The 22,267-nt window shown below is 36.3% G+C and overlaps 3 protein-coding genes across 3 annotated transcripts; 1 reads left to right on the forward strand and 2 right to left on the reverse strand.

The window, feature by feature from the left end:
- Positions 1-13,829: 13,829 nt before the first annotated feature.
- On the forward strand, positions 13,830-15,686 carry BDR25DRAFT_248771 (glycosyl transferase; the record flags this gene model as incomplete). The annotated part of the gene is made up of 5 exons (XM_033685985.1): positions 13,830-14,137; positions 14,186-14,662; positions 14,738-15,161; positions 15,216-15,457; positions 15,515-15,686. 5 exons carry the CDS (start codon positions 13,830-13,832, stop codon positions 15,684-15,686), a joined length of 1,623 nt encoding a protein of 540 aa, XP_033539411.1.
- Positions 15,687-16,487: 801 nt separating this feature from the next.
- On the reverse strand, positions 16,488-19,612 carry BDR25DRAFT_320641 (cytochrome P450; the record flags this gene model as incomplete). Its single annotated transcript, XM_033691918.1, has 9 exons — positions 16,488-16,930; positions 16,994-17,105; positions 17,239-17,740; positions 17,792-17,887; positions 17,941-18,191; positions 18,811-18,935; positions 19,341-19,452; positions 19,505-19,527; positions 19,576-19,612. 9 exons carry the CDS (start codon positions 19,610-19,612, stop codon positions 16,488-16,490), a joined length of 1,701 nt encoding a protein of 566 aa, XP_033539412.1.
- An 815-nt stretch (positions 19,613-20,427) lies between these two features.
- Positions 20,428-21,177, reverse strand: BDR25DRAFT_198610 (uncharacterized protein; the record flags this gene model as incomplete). Its single annotated transcript, XM_033684366.1, has 3 exons — positions 20,428-20,811; positions 20,869-21,009; positions 21,082-21,177. Coding segments are annotated over 3 exons (621 nt in total), but the record flags the coding sequence as incomplete, so codon positions are not given.
- Between the last annotated feature and the right edge of the window lie 1,090 nt (positions 21,178-22,267).

A 22,267-nucleotide genomic window follows, 5' to 3' on the forward strand; every position in this document is an offset into this window, starting at 1 on the left:
CTGTAATACTATCTATATATCTTACACTATATATACCTCTAACTCTGTCTAACAGGACTGTTTAACCTAGCCTTTTTACTGCTGTAGAAAGGGTAAACTATAATCTAGCCACTCTACCCTTCTCTATTAGCCTACTAGCCTGTACGTAGGACTGTACACCCTACTAGATTAGCCCCTACCTTCCGTCCTACCTCCCCTAGGAATATTATAAGGCCTAAGTGCTTCTCTAAAGTAAAGATTATAACATTAAATACTACACCTTTAAAAAGTATAGATACTTTATAACATAACTTAGATTCTAACATAGCCTATGCTGCGCTATTAGGATCTATAAAAGTTCCTACCTAAAGTAAAGCTGTTTTAGTAAAGTAAATTAATTTAATTTAGAACAACATTAAGAAACTCTAGTAGATTAGTAATAAAGTTAGTAAGCTACTAAAACTTAAGTAAAAAATTACTAACTTCTACTAAAAAGTAGCAGAATTATAAACACTCTTTAGACCCCTAGGCCTCTAAAAAGCTACTAACTACGCCTACTAAATACATAAGCTACAAGTAGAGTTAGTAAAAATTTAAAACATTTTAACAGAGAAAGTAAGCATTATAGCTAAAAAGACTTTAAAACTAGCCTTTTTAAAGCCTTTTAAAGAATTATTAAAAGACTTTTAACTATTTTTTATAAGATGTTACTTTTATATGTAATATAATAAAGAAGCATTTTAGACTAACACAGAAATAATATCTTAAATAGGACTACACCTAGAAGGCCCTCTTATAATCTAGTTCTAACCCTATGCAGATAACTAGATAAACTTTAGAGTAAATAGTAAAGCACTTACTTCTAAAATAAAAGAAATATTTAGTAGTATTAAAAACTTTAAAGAAGCTCTAATAGCTATTTATAAGACCTTAAATAAAATAAAAATTATAGCTAATAAATTAGACACTATAAAACAAGGAACTAGTCTAGTTTAGAATTACGCAGCACGCTTTAGAGAACAGCTAGCTATTTGCAGATAGACAGACTAGAAAGCTCTCTACTGCATGTTCTATAACAGACTAAGTAAAGTAGTAAAAGATAAATTTATGCACAGCAACAAGCTAACTACTCTTAAAAACTTTATTATGTAAGTAATAACTTATAATAATTATTATAAAAAGTGTAAAAGAGAAAAAAAATAAAAAGAAACTTCTTAGAGACTAGAGTTTGTTCCTAAAAAGAAAGAACCTTTATAATATAATAAAAAACTAATAGACCTTAGTTACACAAAGCATATATAAAGCCCCCCCTTTAAATAGAGCTAAGTTCTAGGACGCAATAGGCTGCCCTTAATAAAGAAATAATAAAAGTAGCTAGAGAATAAGGCCTGCCTAAACTATAAAAAAGTAGGACATTTCTGCTAAAACTGCCTAGACTTTTAAAAAAGGGAGAATAAAAATACTACTATAATAATAAAAGCTATTACTACTAAATACAGCCTTATAAATAAGGAGATATTAGAAAGATTAAACAACAGACTTTACTAGTAATATAAAGAAAACTACTCTTTAAGCAACTACTTTAAAGTGTATTAAAAGGTAGTTATTTAAAACTTTAGCAGCTTAAACATAGTGTTGTAGGACGTTATAATTCTTAAAAGATATAAAGAAAAGACTTAAATCTAAGGATATATTATAAATATTTAAAAAGAAAAAGAATAATTCTCTTTTTAAGACTAGACCTTTAGCACTTTAGTAAAGGAACTTTCTAGACAGTTTTAGAAATGTAAATGCTAAAAGTGCAGTTTATAACATAACTACTTTAGCTATTACATAGTTATGCTTTACTAAATAAATATTAGCAATAACTACCTTACATTTAACATTATATAATAAACAGCTAAAGTTAAATATAACATTATAAATAATAAAAAATAATAGTAGTTCTTTGTCTAGATCTAAGATTAGAAACTAGAAGGACTAGGCAGACTTGCTAGGTTTAAAGTCCTAAAGCTAGCACTAGGGAAGCCTAAGACACTGCTTCTAAGCCTTGCAATTAGCAAAAAGGCTTTAGTAATATAATAAAGCTACAGCTAGTGTGCACTCTACAGAAATAAAAACTATAGCACTAATAATTACTAATAAAAAGAACACCCTGTCTAAATAGTATAAACATAAAAATACTTTTAGTAGACTTAGAAGAGCCTCTTTAACATGTTACATAGACCTAATAATTATCTATACCCTTAGTACTAATGTACATAGTGTTACTGTGTAAAACATTAGGACAACAAACACTAGACAGGCTAGTAGCCTATATAGGAAAGGAACTATAATAGTTGCCTATAGCAAGGGACAGCCTTAGCTTATAAAACTATAAATTATTACACCTATTAAACTGCCCTTTTATATAAGTAGAAAAGATAAGTAGTGTGTAAAGAACAAGATAACTGTAAGTTCTACTACTTTTAGTAGAAAGTAGTAAAGAAGGAAAACTACTTAATGTTGCATTACTTAGTTAAAGATTATAAATGTAAAGTAGCTAACTGCTATAATTAAAAACATTAAATCTATAAAAAAAATAAGTTTAATAATAACTTATAGGACATTAACTTTTACCACCTTTTAAATAAGAAAACTTTTTATAATATATCTGCCCTAGTTACAGTTAGATAAGGGGTAGGATATAGTCTAACAACCACCTTCACGTACAAAGAGTAGCCTAGACTAGCCCTTATAGACAGTAGATGCACGTTTACTGTAATAAATAAAAACTAAGTAGATAAATAAAGCATTTTGTTCTAAATAAAGAAAAACTTATTTAATGTGACAGCGTGTACCGCCTCACATGCGCTGCGGCATTAGCTCCCTCGCTTGCGCAACGAGTAGCACGCTAGTGCTACGAGTAGCGCCTTGGCAGGGGGCACACATGTATATTTAAACTCGCAGAGCAGCTCCTCTGCTCCTTAGTTTAATCTAGTTGAGTTACACCACCTCTTGCTTGTAGCTTAAGCATGCCGACCGTGACATTTAAGGTAACCCTTACTAACACATTCTTAATTAAGTATAGCAAAGGATAGATTAACTTAGAAATGTATAAAAAAGACCTTAAAACTCTAAATATAAAAGACTAGAGGTCTATAAACATACTTTTACTAGAAGGCAAGTACAACATAATTCTAGGCTATAACTAACTTAGGGCACACAACTCTGCAATTAATTAGAGAATAATAACTATAAAAACCTCTAACAACTATGTAAGCATAACCTAGTTAGCATGTTATAATAACTTATGCCTAGTCTACAAATAAGTAAAACAGGGTAGTAGTTACTACTTAAAGAAAAAGAAACATTAGAGATTTCTCTACTAGAAGCTAAAAGCCTAAGCAGTAAAAATAATAAAAAAAAAGCTTAAAAAAGTCTCTTACAAAGAAATTAAAGCTAATAAAAATGTAAAGTAGATTAGTATCTTCTAAATCTAAGAAAAAGGTAGCATCCTAGCTAAATATAAAGATTACAAGGATATGTTTAAAACACTAGAAGACCTAAAAAAGCTACTACTACACTAGCCTTAAAACTATGCTATTAATCTAATAAAAAATTATAATTTAAAGACTTATAGGCTTTGCCCTTTAATAAGGACATAGAAGAAAGCCTTATAAGAATATGTTAACTAAATATTAGCTTAAGGCTACATCTAGAAAAGCCACAGCCTAGTTGCCTTAGCTGTAGTTTTTGCAAAAAAGAAAGAAGAAAAAATCTAAGTTTATTAGAACTATAGAACTCTAAATAATAACATAATTTAAGACTAGTTTTCTCTACTTATTATATAAGACATTATAAATTAACTAAAAAGAACCTAGTACTTTATAAAGTTTAACATACAAGACAGATTTAATAAGATAAAAATAAGAGAAGAAGACAAGTAGCTTACAGCATTTAAAACTCTATAAACACTTTATAAGTTACTAGTAATGCTGTTTAGCTTAATAAACACTTTAGTAATATTTTAGCAAATTATTAACACAGCTTTTAATTTATATTTTAATGTCTTTACTTTAGTATACTTAGATAATGTTCTTATCTACTTAAAAGATACTTTAGAAGACTACATACAGAAGGTACAAAAAATCTTAGAACAGCTTAGAAAGTACAGACTCTACTTATAGCTCTCTAAATGTAAATTCTATGTTACTAAAACAGAATACCTAAAATTTATAATTAATAGTAAGAAAATAAAAATTAACTTAGCTAAAGTATAAAAGGTACTTAAGTAGCTATAACTTATAATAGTTAAGAAAGTTAAAGGATTCTTTAGACTATTAGAATATGTTAGACAAATAATTAAAAACTACTTAAAAATTACTATACTATTAACAAACACTACTACTAAGGAATAAGCTATAGTAAAGTTTGTTTAGACTTTATAAATAAATAAAGTATTTATTATGCTAAAACAAGCTATAACAGCTAGACTAGTACTAAGGATGTACAACCTACAGCTAGACACAAAAATCCACACAGATGCATTCTTAGAAGCTAGTAGGGCCACGCTTTATTAGAAATAAGAAGATAAAAAATAGCACCTAGTAGCATATTACTCTGCTAAGTTTTTAGGACCTAAAGTAGGCTATAGTATACTTAATAAGAAACTTAAGGCTATACTAAATATAGTAAGAGTATAGGCTACAGAGCTACATAGGATAGTAAAGCTATTTAATATTATAACTAACTATGTAAACTTAGTTATGTTTTTAATAGTAAAGAAACTTTTACTAATGCACATAAGATAGGTAATAAAGCTTGCATAGTTTAACTGCGTTATTAAGCATGTCCTAGGAGCACAAAATTAGCAGGCTAACGCTCTTAGCTAAAGGCTAAATTACTTTAATAAAGAGAAAGAAGAGACTAAGAAATTTACCCTTTTTAAAGAAACTAATAAAGAATAAATCTATAATAGACTTTAACTTATAAAGGAACTTTACATACTTATAACTAGTAAATAAGGATAGAAAAACCTAATTAGAGAATATTATAAATCCCTAATGTTTAGACACCTAGAGATAGGCACTCTTTAGAAAAAGCTAAGGACTGCTATACTATAGCAGATACTAAAAATAAAGCAACTATGCACTAAGGTACTTAGAGAATGTAATATCTGTAATAAGAATAATTTATAAAGGTATAAAACTTATAGGTACCTTTATCTAATTAAAGCGCTAAAGTTACTATAGATAATAATTACTATAGACTTTATTATAAAGTTACCCCTGTCTAAGAAACTAGAAATAGAAAAGATGTGTAACATAATTATAGTAGCACTTAATAAAACTACTAAGTACCTGCACACTTAGCCCTTAGAAAAAATAATAACAGCTAAAAAATTTATTTATAAATTAAAACAAAATATAATATTAGTACATAAATGCCCTAAGATTATTATTTTTAATTAAGATAAGCTGTTTACTAGCAGATTCTAGAAAGTAGTAATGCAACACTTAGGCATAACACATAAGCTATTAACAGCCTATTACCTGCAGATAGATAGCTAGACTAAGAGAGTAAACGCAGAAGTAGAAAAATACCTAAGAAAGTACATTTCTTATACTTAGCATAACTAGGCAGAATAGCTTTTTATAGCATAACTAGCTATTAATAATGTAGAGTTAGCTATAATAAAAAAGACACTATATAAAGCTAATTTTAGATATAACTTTTACTTTATGCTATAAGGAAATTAGCCTATAAATCTATAAAAATTAATAGACTAGCTAACAGACCTATAATGTATACATAAAAAGTTAGCAATAGAAGCTAAATCTAGCTAGAAAATAATAGAAAAATATGTAAATAAATTATAATAACTAGGACTAGAGATTTATCTAGAAGACTATGTATACCTTAATACTAAGAACTTTAAGATACTCTAACCTTTAAGAAAGTTAGTAGAGAAAAAAATAGAACTATATAAAATTCTATAAACTTAACAGAATAATTATAAACTTAAGCTTCCTCTACACATAAAGATACACTTATAGTTTTATGTCTCTAAGTTAGAAAAAGCACTTAAAGAGATTCTCTTATCTACATAAAAATAAAAAGATAAAGAAACAGAATATAAAATTAAACACATTATTAGTAATTAAAAGAACTAAAAAAAGTTTTTAGTAAAATAGAAAAAGTAGCTTACTAGTAAAAATATATAAAAACTAGCTAAGAATTTATAGAACACGCAGCTGTTAGTATAAAAGTACTTTTAAGCTTATCTAAAAGAAACTAGCTAGGTAATAAAGCACCTATATTAAAAGGAATAGCTATATTATTACTAAATAGCAGTAGCCTTTAAAGACAAGTTCTAGCTAATAAAGGCTAAGAGAGAAAACAACTTTTTACTTTAGCCTTAAGAGCTTCTATCTTGTCTAAGAAGGATAGGTCCCCTTTTAAGTATCTTACGCAACAAACTTTTAGCAGATCTAGTAATTTTTAAATATAATTCTATCTAAAACACTCTTTATCCTTTGCCTCTAAAGTTTTCTAAACCTAACATAACATTTTGTTGTTAAGCTTTTACTTGTAAACCTTTGCAGTAGCTGCCTTCTAAAGGAGCGTCTTTCTCTCTTTCTTTAACTAGTTTTATACAGTGTTAAAAATAAAGGCGTTGCACTTACTGTGCTTTTACACACACTTAATGCACTTATCTAAAGATAGTGTTAACACACATAATAACCTAAAAAATTAGTAAGTGCTATAGGGCCTTATCTTTATTTAGTAAAAAGGATTAAAATAAAGAGTAACACGTAGACAACAGAAGAAGCAGGACTAATAAGCTATTTAGTTTAAAAAAAAATAAATGTTAAAGATGCCTTCTAGCAAGTAGACACTTACTTTATAAATAAACTCTTACTAACATAGTTATGTAAGCAGAGCAGCAAGGACGCTGCTAGAGAGAAGGGGCAGCGTGTTATAGTCTATAGTTAGACTAGCGTAACTCTACTAGCAGTGCTCTATAATCTAGCTAGATTAGGACAGGGCTTGCTTACAGACTAATTAGAAGGCACAGGGGCAGCGCAGCTGCCTGCAATAACAGAAGAATGTGTAGTCTAATAAGAGAACAGGCTATGTGTAGGAAGAGCTTAAAGGAGCTCTAAGAGCTTCTCTTAGCAAACTTTTATAAACTCCCTTTGCTCCCTTTAGCATCCCTAGCACATGTATATAGTTCCTACATTAAATAACTTTTAGGAGGTGTGTTTAATATTTAGTTTATTCTTTATATAAACTAAGTAGCATTTAGCTTTTTAAAGAGCTGTAATACTATTTATATATCTTACACTATATATACCTCTAACTCTGTCTAACAGGACTGTTTAACCTAGCCTCTCTACTGCTGCAGAAAGGGCAAACTATAATCTAGCCACTCTACCCTTCTCTATCAGCCCACTAGCCTGTACGTAGGACTGTACACCCTACCGGATTGGCCCCTACCTTTCGTCCTACCTCCCCTAGGAATATCATAAGGCCCGAGTGCTTCCCTGAAGCAAGGATTGTAACACTATAGCTAATATAGCTAATTTCTTACACGCAAAGTGTAATCTAGGCTAGGTTAGCTTAAACTAGCCTAGTATATAAGTTAAGCACTACTTTAAGTTTATAATAAAGTTTAATTATAACGTACCTAACAGGTTAGCCGGCTACTTTTGCCAAGCCCCTACTAAAACCACCCTATTCTAGCGCAAAACAGCCTACTTTAGCCCTATATAAAGTAATACAACACAAAATATTATTTAGAGTCTACTTCTACTACTTTCTTACATATATGTGTCAGATTGAAGCACTGTTTCTGGGCTTCCTGAGATGAATGATGGGTTTGGATATGATGTATGGGATGATTGATTGATTGTGTTGATTGTGTTTATTTATCGATCCTTTTTCTGCTCTGCTCGTGTTGCTCGGCCTTTGTTTTTCCGATCCGAGTCCCTCGCGCACTAGCCCTATGCGCGACCAGCTTGCAACATGCTGCAATTTGCTGCAACATGCTGCAAAATGCTGCAAAATGCTGCAAAATGCTGCAAAATGCTGCAAAATGCTGCAATTTGCAGCAACATACCGTTCGAGCTTATTGCTCGTACTATGTAGCAGCTTTCGTCAAACGTTCCTCCTGTCTTGACAGTAGGTGCGCATATCTGACAATATGTAAGTTATGCCTAGTCTAATTACACTACTTATATTACCTTTAACTTAGCTTACCTTCTTTAGCGCGCACTTATGTCTTTAGCTTCTTTCTATTACTACGCGCTTTAAACTTCTTTAGAGCAGTTAGATAAGCTCTATCTTTAACTATTAAAGTCTTTTCTGCCTAAATTTACTCTCTTTTATGTAATTTATGTTATGTAGTAGCCTTATTTACTACTTAAAGCTTTATAATCTCTTTTTACATTAATACTAGCTTATGTGTAATAATTGCTGCCTTTTTTAAAACTTTTTTAAAGGCTTTTACTATAGATGTTAGTAAGCTATTTATATGCTTTTAAATTTTTACTTTTATAAGCATTAATTATAACCTAAATTTAAGAGTATTACTTAGAGTTTATAACTACTAGGGCTTGTTATTAATAGGCAGTAGTAGTAATAAAGTATATAACTAGATATTAAGGGCTATTTTAACTTATTCTAGGTAAAATAAGACTAAACTAGCGCTTTAAAACCTTTTTTAGATATTACTAAAAGTAATTACTATATTATATGTGTGTATAAAGCATAGTAGAAACTTAAGTTTTATAATATAAGTAATCTAGTTATATATAAGATCTTTAGCTTAGCACTTATACACCTTTTTTAAAAAAGTAAAACAACCTATATTAAGAGGCTATAAAAGGTGTAATAAGTGTAAAGGCATATAAATAGTAATAATTTTATTCTCTTTACAGTACTACTAGAAATTAAGTAAGTTATAGCTTTTATAGCTATTAATAATAAAAAGCTAATAAGCGCTTATAACTTTTTTTTATATGCTTATTAAAGTGCTTTAACTACTACAGCCTAAGCTTATTTATTGTCTAGCTGTTTTTAAAGACTGCAATAACCTAGTTTTAAGGTAAATTCTTCTTTTTATACTAGGCAAAGAGGTAATAGCAGCCCTTAAAAATAATAAAAAGTAAAATAGCCTACCTTGTTATATTAATGCCTTAAATAACTGTTATTTACTTTTTATTACTTTACTATATTACTTTTAGCTGTTTTTATCTCTTTAAAGCTATAATAACTGCTTTAGTTAATATCTAGCCTCTTATAAAGCCTAACTTGTTAAAGTTATATGTGTCTTTATTTTAGATACTATACTTAGCTTTTATGTTAGCTACTAGGCAAAACTAGCCTTAGATAACCTTTAAATTATTATAAAGCACTCTCTTATAATTATACTTATAATTAAACTATATTATAAACTTAGAGCAGTGCTTAACCTACATACTAGGCTAGTTTAAGCTAACCTAGCCTAGATTACACTCTGCGCGTAAGGAATTAGCTATATTAGCTACAGCTATAAGCCTAGAGAGAAATTTGTGTGTAATAAGCTTAAGTATGTACTTAACAACTACCTTTTTTTTAAGCTTAGTTAGATTTCTTAATTTAAGCTAGCATTCTACTTATAAAGGCTGTCTAGCGCGTTACTTACTTAGTATTATATAAAAGACTTTATAAATAGCTGCAGCATGTTATAACAAAAGTTTTAAGTCTTATTTAAAAGCCTAAAAAGTAAGCTGTATCTAATATTTTTTAGAAGATTTAATCTAGTGTTGTTGTTAAGGCATTATGTAGATAGGTAGAGTGTAGTAGGGGCTTAGCAAAAGTAGCTAGCTAACCTGTGTGGCCGGCTAACCTGTTAGGTACGTTAAGTATAATTATAAAAAAGCACTTTATAAAAATCTAGAGGTTATCTAGGGCTAGTTTTACCTAGTAGCTAACATAAAAGCTAAGTATAGTATCTAGAATAAAACCACATATAACTTTAACAAGTTAAGCTTTATAATAAGCTAGATATTAACTAAAGTAGTTATTATAGCTTTAAAAAGATAAAAACAGCTAAAAGTAATATAGTAAAGTAATAAGAAGTAAATGATAGTTATCTAGAGCATTAACATAATAAGGTAAGCTATTCTACTTTTTATTATCTTTAAAAGCTGCTATTTCTTCTTTACCTAGTATAAAAAAAAATTTACTTTAGAACTAGGTTATTATAGTTTCTAAAAATAGCTAGATAATAAATAAGCTTAGGCTATAGTAGTTGAAGCACTTTAATAAGGATATAAAAAGAAAAGTTATAAGAGCTTATTAGCTTTTTATTATTAACAGCTATAAAAGCTATAACTTACTTAATTTCTAGTAGTACTATAAAGAGAATAAAATTATTACTATTTATATGCCTTTACACTTATTACACTTTCTATAGCTTTTTAATATAAGTTGTTTTACTCTTTTAAAAAAAGTGTATAAGCGCTAAGCTAAAGATTTTATGTGTAACTAAATTACTTATATTATAAAACTTAAGTTTTTACTATGCTTTATACACACTTATAATATAGTAATTACTTTTAGTAATATTTAAAAAACATTTTAAAGCGCTAGTTTAGTCCTATTTAACTTAAAATAAGTTAAAATAGCCCTTAACATTTAGTTATGTACTCTATTACTACTACTACTTATTAATAATAAGCCTTAGTAGTCGTAAACCTTAAGTAATACTTTTAAATTTAAGTTATAATTAATGCTTATAAAAGTAAAAATTTAAAAGTATATAAATAGCTTACTAACATTTATAGTAAAGGCCTTTAAAAAAGTTTTAAAAGGGCAGTAATTATTACACATAAGCTAGTATTAGTGTAAAAGAAGATTATAAAGCTTTAAGTAGTAAATAAAGCTACTATATAACATAAATTATATAAAAGAAAGTAGATTTAAGTAAAAAAAACCTTAATAGTTAAAAATAAGGCTTGTCTAACTGCTCTAAAAGAGTTTAGAGTATATAGTAATAAGAAGAAGCTAAAGACATAGGTGTGCGCTAAAAGAGGTAAGCTAAGTTAAAAGTAATACAGGTAGTGTAATTAGACTAGGCATAACTTATGTATATATAAGTAAGTAGTAAAAGTAGACTTTAAATAATATCTTGTGTTATATTGCTTTATATAGGGCTAAAGTAGGCTGTTTTGCGCTAGAATAGAGTGGTTTTAGTAAGGGCTTGGCAAAAGTAGCCGGCTAACCTATGTGGCCGGCCAACCCGTTAGGTACGTTATATAGTACTAAAAAAAAGTAATACTAAAAAAGTTATATAGCTAAAATATTCGCCTAAAAGCGTAGAAGAACTAGTAGTACACAACAATTATATTCAACTATACTACTACACATACACTTTTTTTATATAAAGAAAGGGTTATTATATACACTTAACCTCTAGCGTATAGGCTAGATGTTACGTTCTAAATTAAAATTAGATATAAAAAATATATAAACTTTTAAAAATTATTTTAAAATAGGCTATATAAAAAGTCTTACGAAAAATATAAACTTTAAAACTATGTAATAGAATATGTTTTTTTGCTATTTGTTTTTCTTCTACATAATTAACCTTCTAGTACCTCTTACATTATCTAACCTTTATAATGTTAACATATAGCTGCTCTGCTAGCAGCTACAAACCGACAGACAGGTTTTGTTAGCTGTCTAATCTATGTGCAGCCTCTACAGGCCGCACCAACAACTAGCTGCACCACTAGCAGCTTAATAATCAACAGGCAGTCTCTGCTAGCTGCCTTAACAACTAGCTGCGCCGCTAGCAGCATCAACAACCGCTGCACAGCTAGTAACAACACAGCCACGCACTGCCAGCTGCCTCAACAACTAGTTGCTCTACTAGCAGTTGCTTAGACTAGCTATGCGCATCTAGTTTTTTACTTCTTTATACAATAAACAACCTAATTCAGCAGCGCTAAGCTAAGATACAGGCTCTGAGAGCCAAATTATAGCAGGAAATATAAAGCTTACGCAACAAGAACTAAGCGCTTAGAGCTACACTAACTAACTATTGTTGCCTCCGCAACTCTATCTTGTCTCAAGCTAGTGCTCCTATACTAGCTAGACAATCAAGGAATGCTCTCCACTAACGTTATACCTTCTGTTGCGTCGCTAAAAGGTCAACCGTCCAACTAGCACAGCAGAAGGATATATATAGGCGGATAATTGTATGCGACACCTTCTTTGCCTTGCGCTCTCTTGGCTTGGGTTCATGATTGCCTTTTAACTTGAAATAACAAAACAATTAAAAGCAAAATACAAGCCAAGGTAGTCTTAAAATATTGCAAATTCGCTAATTACGTACGAATCCCCTGTCGAACGCGAAATTATTTACAAATCTCTTTCTGCTATTTTCGCATTGAATGCTGGTAGACAGTCTTTTTATCGCTTCTAATTATCAGCCTTTACCTAAAGGTAGACTGTCAACGCGGTGCAAACTGTATTGTTTCTAATATAAGAAACATTTACTTATAAACAAATTTTTTAATAAACATTATGTTGAGTCTAGAGGTAGCTTTAGGCGTCCTGATAGCGAGAACTGTGTACAAATGCGGCGTGAAAAATTATCTATAGATTCCACATTTATAGCTATATATAGCGAGGTCAAATCTAACGCTACACTGCTCTCATGTAGGCCCTAGCCACGGTCAACACTTAGCGTTCAGCACTTTTCCTGTCCCACCCCTGACTGCTGATATACACGTCTAATCTGCGGTTCATGAAATTTCTAGACATTAATGGAGTAGCCTTCAGCGACAGAAACATTCATTAAGTACCCATATAGTAACAGTCCTTAACCAAATGTATTAACCCTCATGCTAAATCTTCTAGATCCTTTCTGCCAACCATTGATTCTATGCTACTAGGCTAGACAGGGTACCGATCCACGTGTATTGAACATGGGGTCGCCCTTTCCACCCCCAGCGGACCGAGACTCACACGCAGCCCAAGATGTCGTTATTCCCGCGTATCTTATTCGGGGTTCAGCGAGCTTCGCCCGAGATGTTGGTCTCACGCCAATATTGCAGCCTCAGCTAGGCACCGCAGCTGCCAATAATCCACGGCGAAGAAAGTCAAGGGGTATTGTTAAATGGGAAACATCACACAATGGCACTGCAGAGGTCAGAAGGGCCAAGACCACGCCGAATGGAATGAAGAAGGGTCGATCTACAAACTGCACTTCTGCAAATGTAACGAGGTATACAACTGCGAGTGCACCAAGAAGCGTAATGAAGACACACGGGGGAGCTTCAGTCATGCCACCAGGGAGCGTTTCCAATCGGGGCGTTAGGTTTTCATTTACACCTGGATTTACGGAAGCATTCTCAGTAGAAGAGTCGACAAATCGGATCGACACTACAGCGGTTGGACATGAAGCCGACGATTTTGCCATCGACCGAATTTATGAACATTATTCCCAAGATTTTGCGAACGACTTAATCTCTGACCCATTCCAATCACCATCTAACATTGTGTCTGGAGATAGCCATGAGATCGAGACTGCAATTGCTCAACAACACTCCCACGACGTTGTGGTTAACCGAATTTCCGCCCAATGTCAATCACCACCCATCACAAAACCTATATCTTTCCCCGTAGTATCGAATCCATTTCTATCAGCGAGGGATCCAGTCTCAAATAATATTGATTGCGCTGGATCATTCGAATCAGTTGATCGACAAGACTCAACCTCGCCACCGACGAGCTCAGAATCATTTGTTGGCTTTCCTGAGAGGGCATATATCCCTTCACGTAGAGGGTCCAAAATAGGAACGCTTGAAAAGGCCATGGATAGACCAGTATTAAACACCCATCAGCGAAAGCTCACAAGCGCTACAATTAGTAGTAGGATTCGCCGTACTAGCGTGTATGAGACATACGAAAGGGCCAAAAATCGAGGCGCGCGATTGCAGAGAAAGAAATGGGTGCAGGTAACATTTGAGTACGGCACATATACTTTCATATTAGCCTTTGTATACTTCGTTCTCATTGGCGTGCCACTTTGGAAAGGATCTGTATACTGGCTTTGGTGGGTTGTCGCAAATAAGTTTGTCTTTGCTGGAGGATTTGGGATCACGCTTGGCATAGCTCTATTGTAGGTCACTCTCAACAGAAGCTTACCGTCATTGTTGACTAAGTCTAGCTACGCCTTTGCCCCTCTTCTCGTATTATTCGAAGAGGGACCAAGGGCTCAAAGTTTGTCCGGAATAGAGTCTAAGGTGGATCCAAAGGTCGGAGACACAGCACTCATGATCCCCTGCTACAAATCGGCAGGCCTGATTGCGGCCACTCTTGAGGCCGCACTCAAAATTTTCCCTCCCTCACACATATTCGTTATCGCAAACGGTAACAGTCCTACACCACTCGACGATACTGAGGAGGTGTGTCGGCCATACGGAGTAAATCACGTATGGTCGCCGATCGGAAGCAAACTCGTTGCGCAATTTGTCGGATGCTTCGCTACGAAGGATTTCAAATATGTCCTGTTGATTGATGATGACTGCGCGCTTCCCTCAAACTTTCCTATTGTCACAGATCGGTTAGTTGGAAAGGTGCAATGTATTGGATACACCATTAAAAGTGTTGGGCCGAACTCATCTAAAGGAAATCTGTGCCAACAGTAAGTGCGTGCCCGACGTGTGGTTTACCCGATATTCGATTTGAAATATGGTCGGACAAGCTAACAAGCGGACAGGGCACAAGACTTGGAGTACAAACTTAGTGGTCTTCAGCGTGACTTCGCTGGACGTGTGGGCTCGGCTACATTTCCTCATGGCGCGATATCACTTTGGGATCGCCAAACACTCATGAAGACTTTTTACGAACATCCTGGCTTCAGTGTCTCTGAGGATTGGTTCTTTGGACACGTTGCTCGAAAGCTGGGCTGCAGAATAAAAATGTGTTCCAGTGTCTTCGTCGAGACTGAAACACCTACCGCAGTTTTATTCTCGAGAGGGGGTTCCCGGGGTGGATTTGGCGAGATGACAATATTCAAGCAGCGGTTCATGCGGTGGAACTTCTTCTTCGTGAATGGCCTGTGGTACAACCTCTCATACATCTTTTGTAGCTGGAAATTGGGATGGTACGAAATTGGTGCAAAAGTCTTCGTGTTCCAAGAGGTGTGCCATTTCAGCTGCTCCACTGGATTTGCACAAATAGCTGATACCCGTCAGGTTTACGAGACGATACTCTATCTTTTAACGCCTTTTATCCTTCCAATATCCTTCTACGTCCGCCCATCATTTTGCGGGATCCTCCTCGCATCAACAATCCTCATGTACCTGATCAACACCATCATTTTCAACGAAGTGCATCTTCGTCAAAAGAATGAGCGGCTTGGTTGGGTGTTGGTTTATATTTATTACTTGCCATACAAGATCATATTGACCTTCATTAATGTCGCAAGCTGCTATTGGTTTGTCCAACCTCATTCACCCCCTTCCCTGCATATTATTCTTACGACAAATTCAAGGTCATTGTGGCAGTACGCGCGATACTTCGCTCGCCGCCACCCTAAGGTCACTGAGGATGAAAAAGCCGTTGAGATCGTTGTGCGCCTTGAAGAAAGCAAAGCCGCTGCGGCATCTGGACTTGGCCGTCGCCTAACTGTTAAGGCTATCAGCTCACAAGATATTTCTAATTAGTATTCTTCTATGGAGAACAGGATAGGAACAGCTTATTCTAGTAAAGTAGTGCATAGGTGCCTAACCCTTGGTAGCTTTTGTGGCTACCTAGGACGTAACTTAGACTCTTTCTAGAGAGCATTTAGATAAGCTCTAGACGTATAATATTCTAATAGATGCTCTAAATTACACCACTGGCAAGTTACTCACACACTTGAGTCGCTTACTTTTGCTAAGACTACAGTGTACGTTATAGGAAAGAATTAAAAGAACGCTAGTTTTAATAAAAAAACGCTAGTACTAAAAGAGCGACTACTGCTGCGCTAATTTATATTAAGGTGAAACACTTTGTTATGTAACGTACTTTAACCTGCGCTAATTTTCACGTGCGACAACTCCTTTTCTTACAGTTTAGTCCTGAATCTTTCCTGTGGACAAACATCAATTGTTTTCACCCAAGCCTCGCTTTACAAACCGGACAGGGGAGTGATTTGATGGGTATAGACTATGGTTGAAACCTAAATCCTCGTACAGGGATGTAACAGCGCTTTCTCTCGCTTTGTAGAGAGCCCACTCAGACACCAATTCTTTCGTATTCGCATTCTGTATATCTTCTTTGTCAAGGACCAACTCCACGCTATATTCGGAGAAGATACGGGTCAATACTCCACCGACCAAGATCTCTGCGAACTTCCTTCCAGGACACATCCTTTGCCCACCACCAAAGGGGAAGAAGGCTGAGTCATTCGGTTTCTCCTCATCAAGCCAGCGTTTCGGACTGGACTGAAGAGCTGGGGATTTTTCTGTACTCCCGGGGTCGGACTAGTATCGTGGATGCCGAAACATTGCGGCGAAGTCGAGCATGCAGATTGGCCCCTCCACGATGAAGCATGTTCTTCCACTTCCGTCGACGATAGTCGTGTCGCTTTGTGCACGTTTTGGGAGCCATTCTACTGGAGTGTAGAGACACAGCGTTTCTTTTACTATTGCTCCGAGATAACCTGCATACAGCGGCTGGAAATCCTGTCGAAGGTTCCAGTCAGAATGGGACCGTCCGCCAATAGCCGTATCAAGCTCTCCCTGAAGTTTGCTCTGGACGTCCGTGTGGAGAGTAAGTAAGAGTATAGCAAACGATGTAACTGTGGAGGCAGTGTTGTGCCCTGCGAGCATGAAGAAAAATATATTTCCAAGGACTTCATCTTGTGACAAGTGTAATGGCTTCTCTGAATGAACATCTTCGGTATTACCCGCAGATATCAGCGACCCTGGGAGGTAACAGTGGTTAGTAAGTGCGGACGAAAGCGCTTTACTGTATTTTCGATGCTTACCCAGCAATGTTTTGAATCTATTCTGTGTGTCAGATTTGGTCAGGCCCAACGATGTTTGGTCATGCATTCGTAACATATGGCGCTTCCATTCGTTGTATGGTCGATCCCCTAGCTGGATAATGCCAGATGGAAGGATACCTACTTCAATGAGTCTATTTGTCTGCTGATTGAGGATTTAACTGCTTACGCTTAAACCAAAATGGGAGGGACCGCAGCAAAACTATGATGCCGAGACTGTCATTTACCTTCAGTAGCGCCTCACTGAACGACTTCTCGTCATTCTTAGTAGTTCTTGGCCCCGATCGACAATCTTCCAAATGAATGGTTTCCCCAAAGAATACTTTCGCAATAACACCGATGATGAGTTTTGCCGCGACTTTTTTCTTCACATCTGTGATCGGAATGCCGTCATTTGACCACGTCTTTGTCAACTCATCTGTTTTCTCTAGGCGCTCTCTCCAAACCGTGGTGTTAGTCTCTGTATTGAAATACGGTGTTGTGACTTTTCGAATTCGTCGCCAATGCTCCTCTTTGGATGCAGCTAATGTCGGTCCGTAGATGTTGTAGATGTACAGAGTCTCAATGGGAGCTTTGAAATCGTGGGACCGAGCGAAGATTTGTTGACAAACTTCAGGATCACACGTAAGAAGCATGTTGCCGGACGAGGAGGTTATGATGAATGAGTCAGATTGAATGGCTTGAAAGGGTTCATATCCAGCATGCCAGACTCGAAGTAGTATAGACCACCTGTATCCCGGTGTTAATTCGATCCTTCTTTTGAGGAAAAGCGATACATACGGAAACCAAGTTCGGATTAGGTCCAGAGGGGCCCATTTCGTCACCGATGCAGCAACTTTATGTGTTAAGATATACAAGGTGTCGTTGACGTGTACCCTAGGCAGACTAGTTCTAATCCGATACCTTCTAAGTGAGTCTCTGCTACTTACAAGGAGGTCATGGAAGGCCACCCGCTTTCCGAAGCGAGCTTTCGATGTTTTCTCAGTGCGTAGAGCCAATACAGACACTGATATGCAAGCCAGATAACTAGAAGCGCACTAATGAGAGCGAGCATCCCCGCAGGTCTGGCGGTGGTTGACATCTCCTTTAAGAGGGGTATGAGGGATTCTGAAGAGGCAAGGAAGTCCTGCCAGGAAGTGCCTAAAGTGCTGGTGGGGGAAATTGGATGGGGAAAGGTAGACTAGGAAAGACTCATAGTAAGAAATTGGTACAGGGAGATGCCGCAATGTATGGGGTGCAGCTGTCAGATATGAAAGGATCCCACCGAAGCGACAGTGCAAGGATGCGTACACAGGAGGACAGGGAGTACACCAGTCCGTGCACGACCTATCCGCCCCAGACGCTGAGAACACTGGGCCCACGCTTGTATCATACGTGCAAAACAAGGCACCGAAAGAGCGACCTAATAAAATTAACGGTACAGAACGAGAAGAAATTGAATGAGATTTTATAAGCAAGGAATTATAAAACGTCTGGGACCTAAGAGAGAGGCTCTTTCAGAGTCGTGTCTGCCCCTTGAAGATTCTAAAATTTATGATTTCGCGCCTTTAGAGCTCTTCTCCACTAGTTTTGTCACGAAATCCTTAACGCTTACATCCTAAGGAAGCCTATCTGTCCCTAAGCCCTTCTTATCCATAAGTGATTGTCTTATTCATAAAACCTTTCCCATAGCCTCCCGCTGCAGCATTGTCTCATGCCATGCCTGCACATTCGGGAAATTTTCACTGGACTCTCTTCTCCGAAGTAGCTTAGCGCGATCACAACATTCCACATCGCAAACGCTAGGTCTGCGTACGTACACTTGTCGCCAACAAGCTAGTTCTTCCCTTCAAGATGGGCATTGAGGATACCCAGGATACGAAGGGCTTGCTGGTCGTAGCGGTCGATGACGGAGGGAAGCTTCTCCCGGTGGAAAACGCAGAACCTGCCACGAGATTAATGAAAAGGGCGTGACACTTATACAAAGAAATGAGCATGAAACAGAGCGTTGACTCACCACCTTACTTGCCCATAAAATGGGCCCTGCTGGCTTATCTGAAACATTAACCACTGCCTTAACAAATGCTTCTTAGTGAAAGTGTTGTAGGTCAGTTCCTTCTGAGTGTCATACTCCTTAATCAGATACTAGATGATGGCACCAGACTCCTAGAGGATAAGATTCTTGTTTGGATCGCATATTGCTAGTATTTCGAATTCCTTAGCCAAGCTAATACTGGGGGCCGCCATCGCTTCATCCGGAATATGGAAGGCGGGCGGGAGCAGGGGGGGGGCAGAAGTCGGCTATGGGAAGGAACAAGGGGGAGGAGAGGTGGAAGGGAAGGGGATGTACCAGGAACCTTTCCATTTGGATTGATCTTCTTGTATTCGGACCCTAGTACTTCTTCCCAGGAGAGGAGTTTGAGTTCGTATGGGATACCAAGTTCTTCAAGAATTATGACCGGCTGTTCATGTGAGTAGAAGATATAATAGTTGGAAGATTGGCGGTACACATACTTTCCATGGGTTGGGGCCTGCCGCTGCTGAGTGTCAGATTGGATGCTTTCAAGTTGGGGAACTGGGCTTACAAGTAACCCAGATCTTGATAGGCTCGAGTGAAGACATTACTGTGTGCGCCGTGGGAGGAAGAATAGTGTAGGGCGAAGATGCTGCGGAACTTGGAATAAGGGCTTAGGTAGTTGATCGTAGGGGCCTTGATGACCTTAGGCCGTGGATCGGACGGCATAATATATGATACTATGGTTAGATCTTGGAGCGGGATTCTGAAGGATGAGAGCAGCGGGATGCCTATGGAATGTGGCTGTGACGGTGCATAATAAGAACAATATGAACCCTAACTGGGCCCTTGAAGGTTCAAGGTAGACTAGTGCAGCGTAAGTGGGGCAGGACTGGACCCATTGGAGCATGCATCGAGACTCGTAATTCCGCAGCTAAATCTAGGCTATGGAGAAACAGAAGAGCTGCTTCGAAAAATGAAACATACCCGGTGTATGCCCCGTGTCAATATCGGAGCCGGGGCGCGTTCCAGTAGCACCCATTTTGAGGCTGGTGTTAGTGCAGCCAACGCTGAGGTAGTTATCAGCGACCACAAAAGGAAGAACTTCTTTATTTCTGCCATGCCATTTAATGCATTTCACAAAACGCCATCAAGTTCCTGAACAACCCTATCCCCGGCTTGGAGATTCATAATGTCCCAGCTCAATATCATACCTAACATTAATACTCGTATCCTGTTGTAAATGCCTTGTGCTATTTGTCTCACTTGCCGCTTTCGCATACCCACTGGACCTTCCCCCTTGTGTACCAAACGGAGTAGAATACACCCCGCTACCAGTGCGTAACTTCTGAGAAGTAAACAAGCTGGAAACCTTTGATCCCCACCAAGAGAACCAAGTCCCAAGGCCATTCTCATCACTCGAGAATAGCGGCCTCAGCATTGGCAGCGACGCCGCCATAACAGACGCATTGGGCTCCAATTCCGCCCAAACGAATGCTTTTGTTAGGTTAGCGTAAGCGTTCGGGTTATCAGTGACCGAATGAACACCCTGGTATAAAAGTTGGAGGCGGGCTGCACCGGCCACGCAACAGAGTCCGTCTAGCCAGAAACTCATCATGACCGCGATCTTGTTCCGGTAGGACATTTTCAGCGTGCGGATTACAAGCAGCGGCACCAGGAGTACGATAACGTCAAAGCCGAGGGACATGGCGGCCACGGCAATAGAATAGGCGGCATCGTCGATTACGTAGGTTTCTTCGGGGTTGGTCCAGATTCCGGAAATTGGGTTCGTCTTAAAGATGGAAACCTATAGCTTGCTTTAAAATATATCTCAAACATGGAATTTTTGACAGGATTCACTTACTAACAGGATTGTAATGGTCCACATTGCAATAACGACGATCATGAACCAGACCACGCGAGGGAAAATCGAGACAGAGAAGAGGCGCTGGTAGAAGAGGAGCACTGATATTTTGACCATTCCGAGTACAATTGAGAACGGAATCTCGTTGATCCAGAAAAACTATATCATGACAATTCTGCTCGCTTAGGGTCGTCGTCGAAAGCCAGAGCGTACCTTGAATGTTTCGAGAGCCGCCTCTTCTGGGGACATTCTAATTCTGTTAATCCCGATCGTGGGTCCCATTACCCAGAGAATGATGCTCAAGCCCCAGCATACATGGTGTTTATTAGAACGTAACTGTTACTGTTAGTAGTGTTTTTTAGGTGTTACTAACAGTAATAGGGGTTTATTCTTACAGAAAAAGTAAATTAAAATAGCCTTACTAGCAGTAATAGTTACTACTAAGTTAATTAATAGTAAATCTACTGTTTAGTGTAGTTACTAAAGTAACTAGTGTTTCTAGAGGCTTTAGAGGGCTTAATTTTAACACAATCTTCTTAATATAGTTATAGAGATTATTTAACTTTAAGTAAACAAGTCCTCTAGTAATCTAGTTACGTTGTAGCTATAGAGCCTTAATTATAGAAGGTAATAGCTAGTTTTAATTAATTATAATAGTTTTTCTAGCTTTACTAAAGCACCTCTTGCACCTACAGCTTATTGCAAGGATAGATAGAAAATTAAGGGCTCTCTTATACAGTGTTAAATAGTGCTTACGCCTAATTTAATTCTACTAAGTAAGCAGATCTTTATAAATTATATTATCTTTAGCTATAACTAACGTACTTCATGGGCGAGTTGCTTACACACTCGAGTCGCTCACTTTTGCTAAGACCCCACCCTAACAAACTCTATTATAGCCTATAACAACCCGCTCTAGCACTATATAGTACAGTACAGCCTAGAATATTATTTAGATACTACTTTTACTTCTTGCTTACATGTTTACATGTTATGCCTAGTTTAATTGCACTATCTGCAGCGCCTTTAGGATAGCTTACCTACTTTAGATTACACCTGCTTCTTTACCTTCTTCCTGTTACTGCGCGCTCTAGACTCCTTTAGAGCTGTTAAGTGTAAGCTTTTCTAAATTATTAAGGTCTTTTCTGCCTTAATTTGCTTTTTTTTATATAATTTATATTATATAGCAGCCTTATTAGCTGCTTAAAGCTTAGTAATTTTCTGTTACACTAACACTAGCTTATATATAATTATTACTGCCTTTTTTAAGACCTTTTTAAACACCTTAACTATAAAAGTTAGTAAACTATTTATATTCTTTTAAATTTTTATTTTTATAAGCATTAATTATAACCTAAGTTTTAGAGTATTACTTAGAGTTTACAACTACTAAAGCTTA

This window comes from Lindgomyces ingoldianus (assembly GCF_010093535.1).
Source record: "Lindgomyces ingoldianus strain ATCC 200398 unplaced genomic scaffold BDR25scaffold_87, whole genome shotgun sequence".
NCBI classification, from domain to species: domain Eukaryota; kingdom Fungi; phylum Ascomycota; class Dothideomycetes; order Pleosporales; family Lindgomycetaceae; genus Lindgomyces; species Lindgomyces ingoldianus.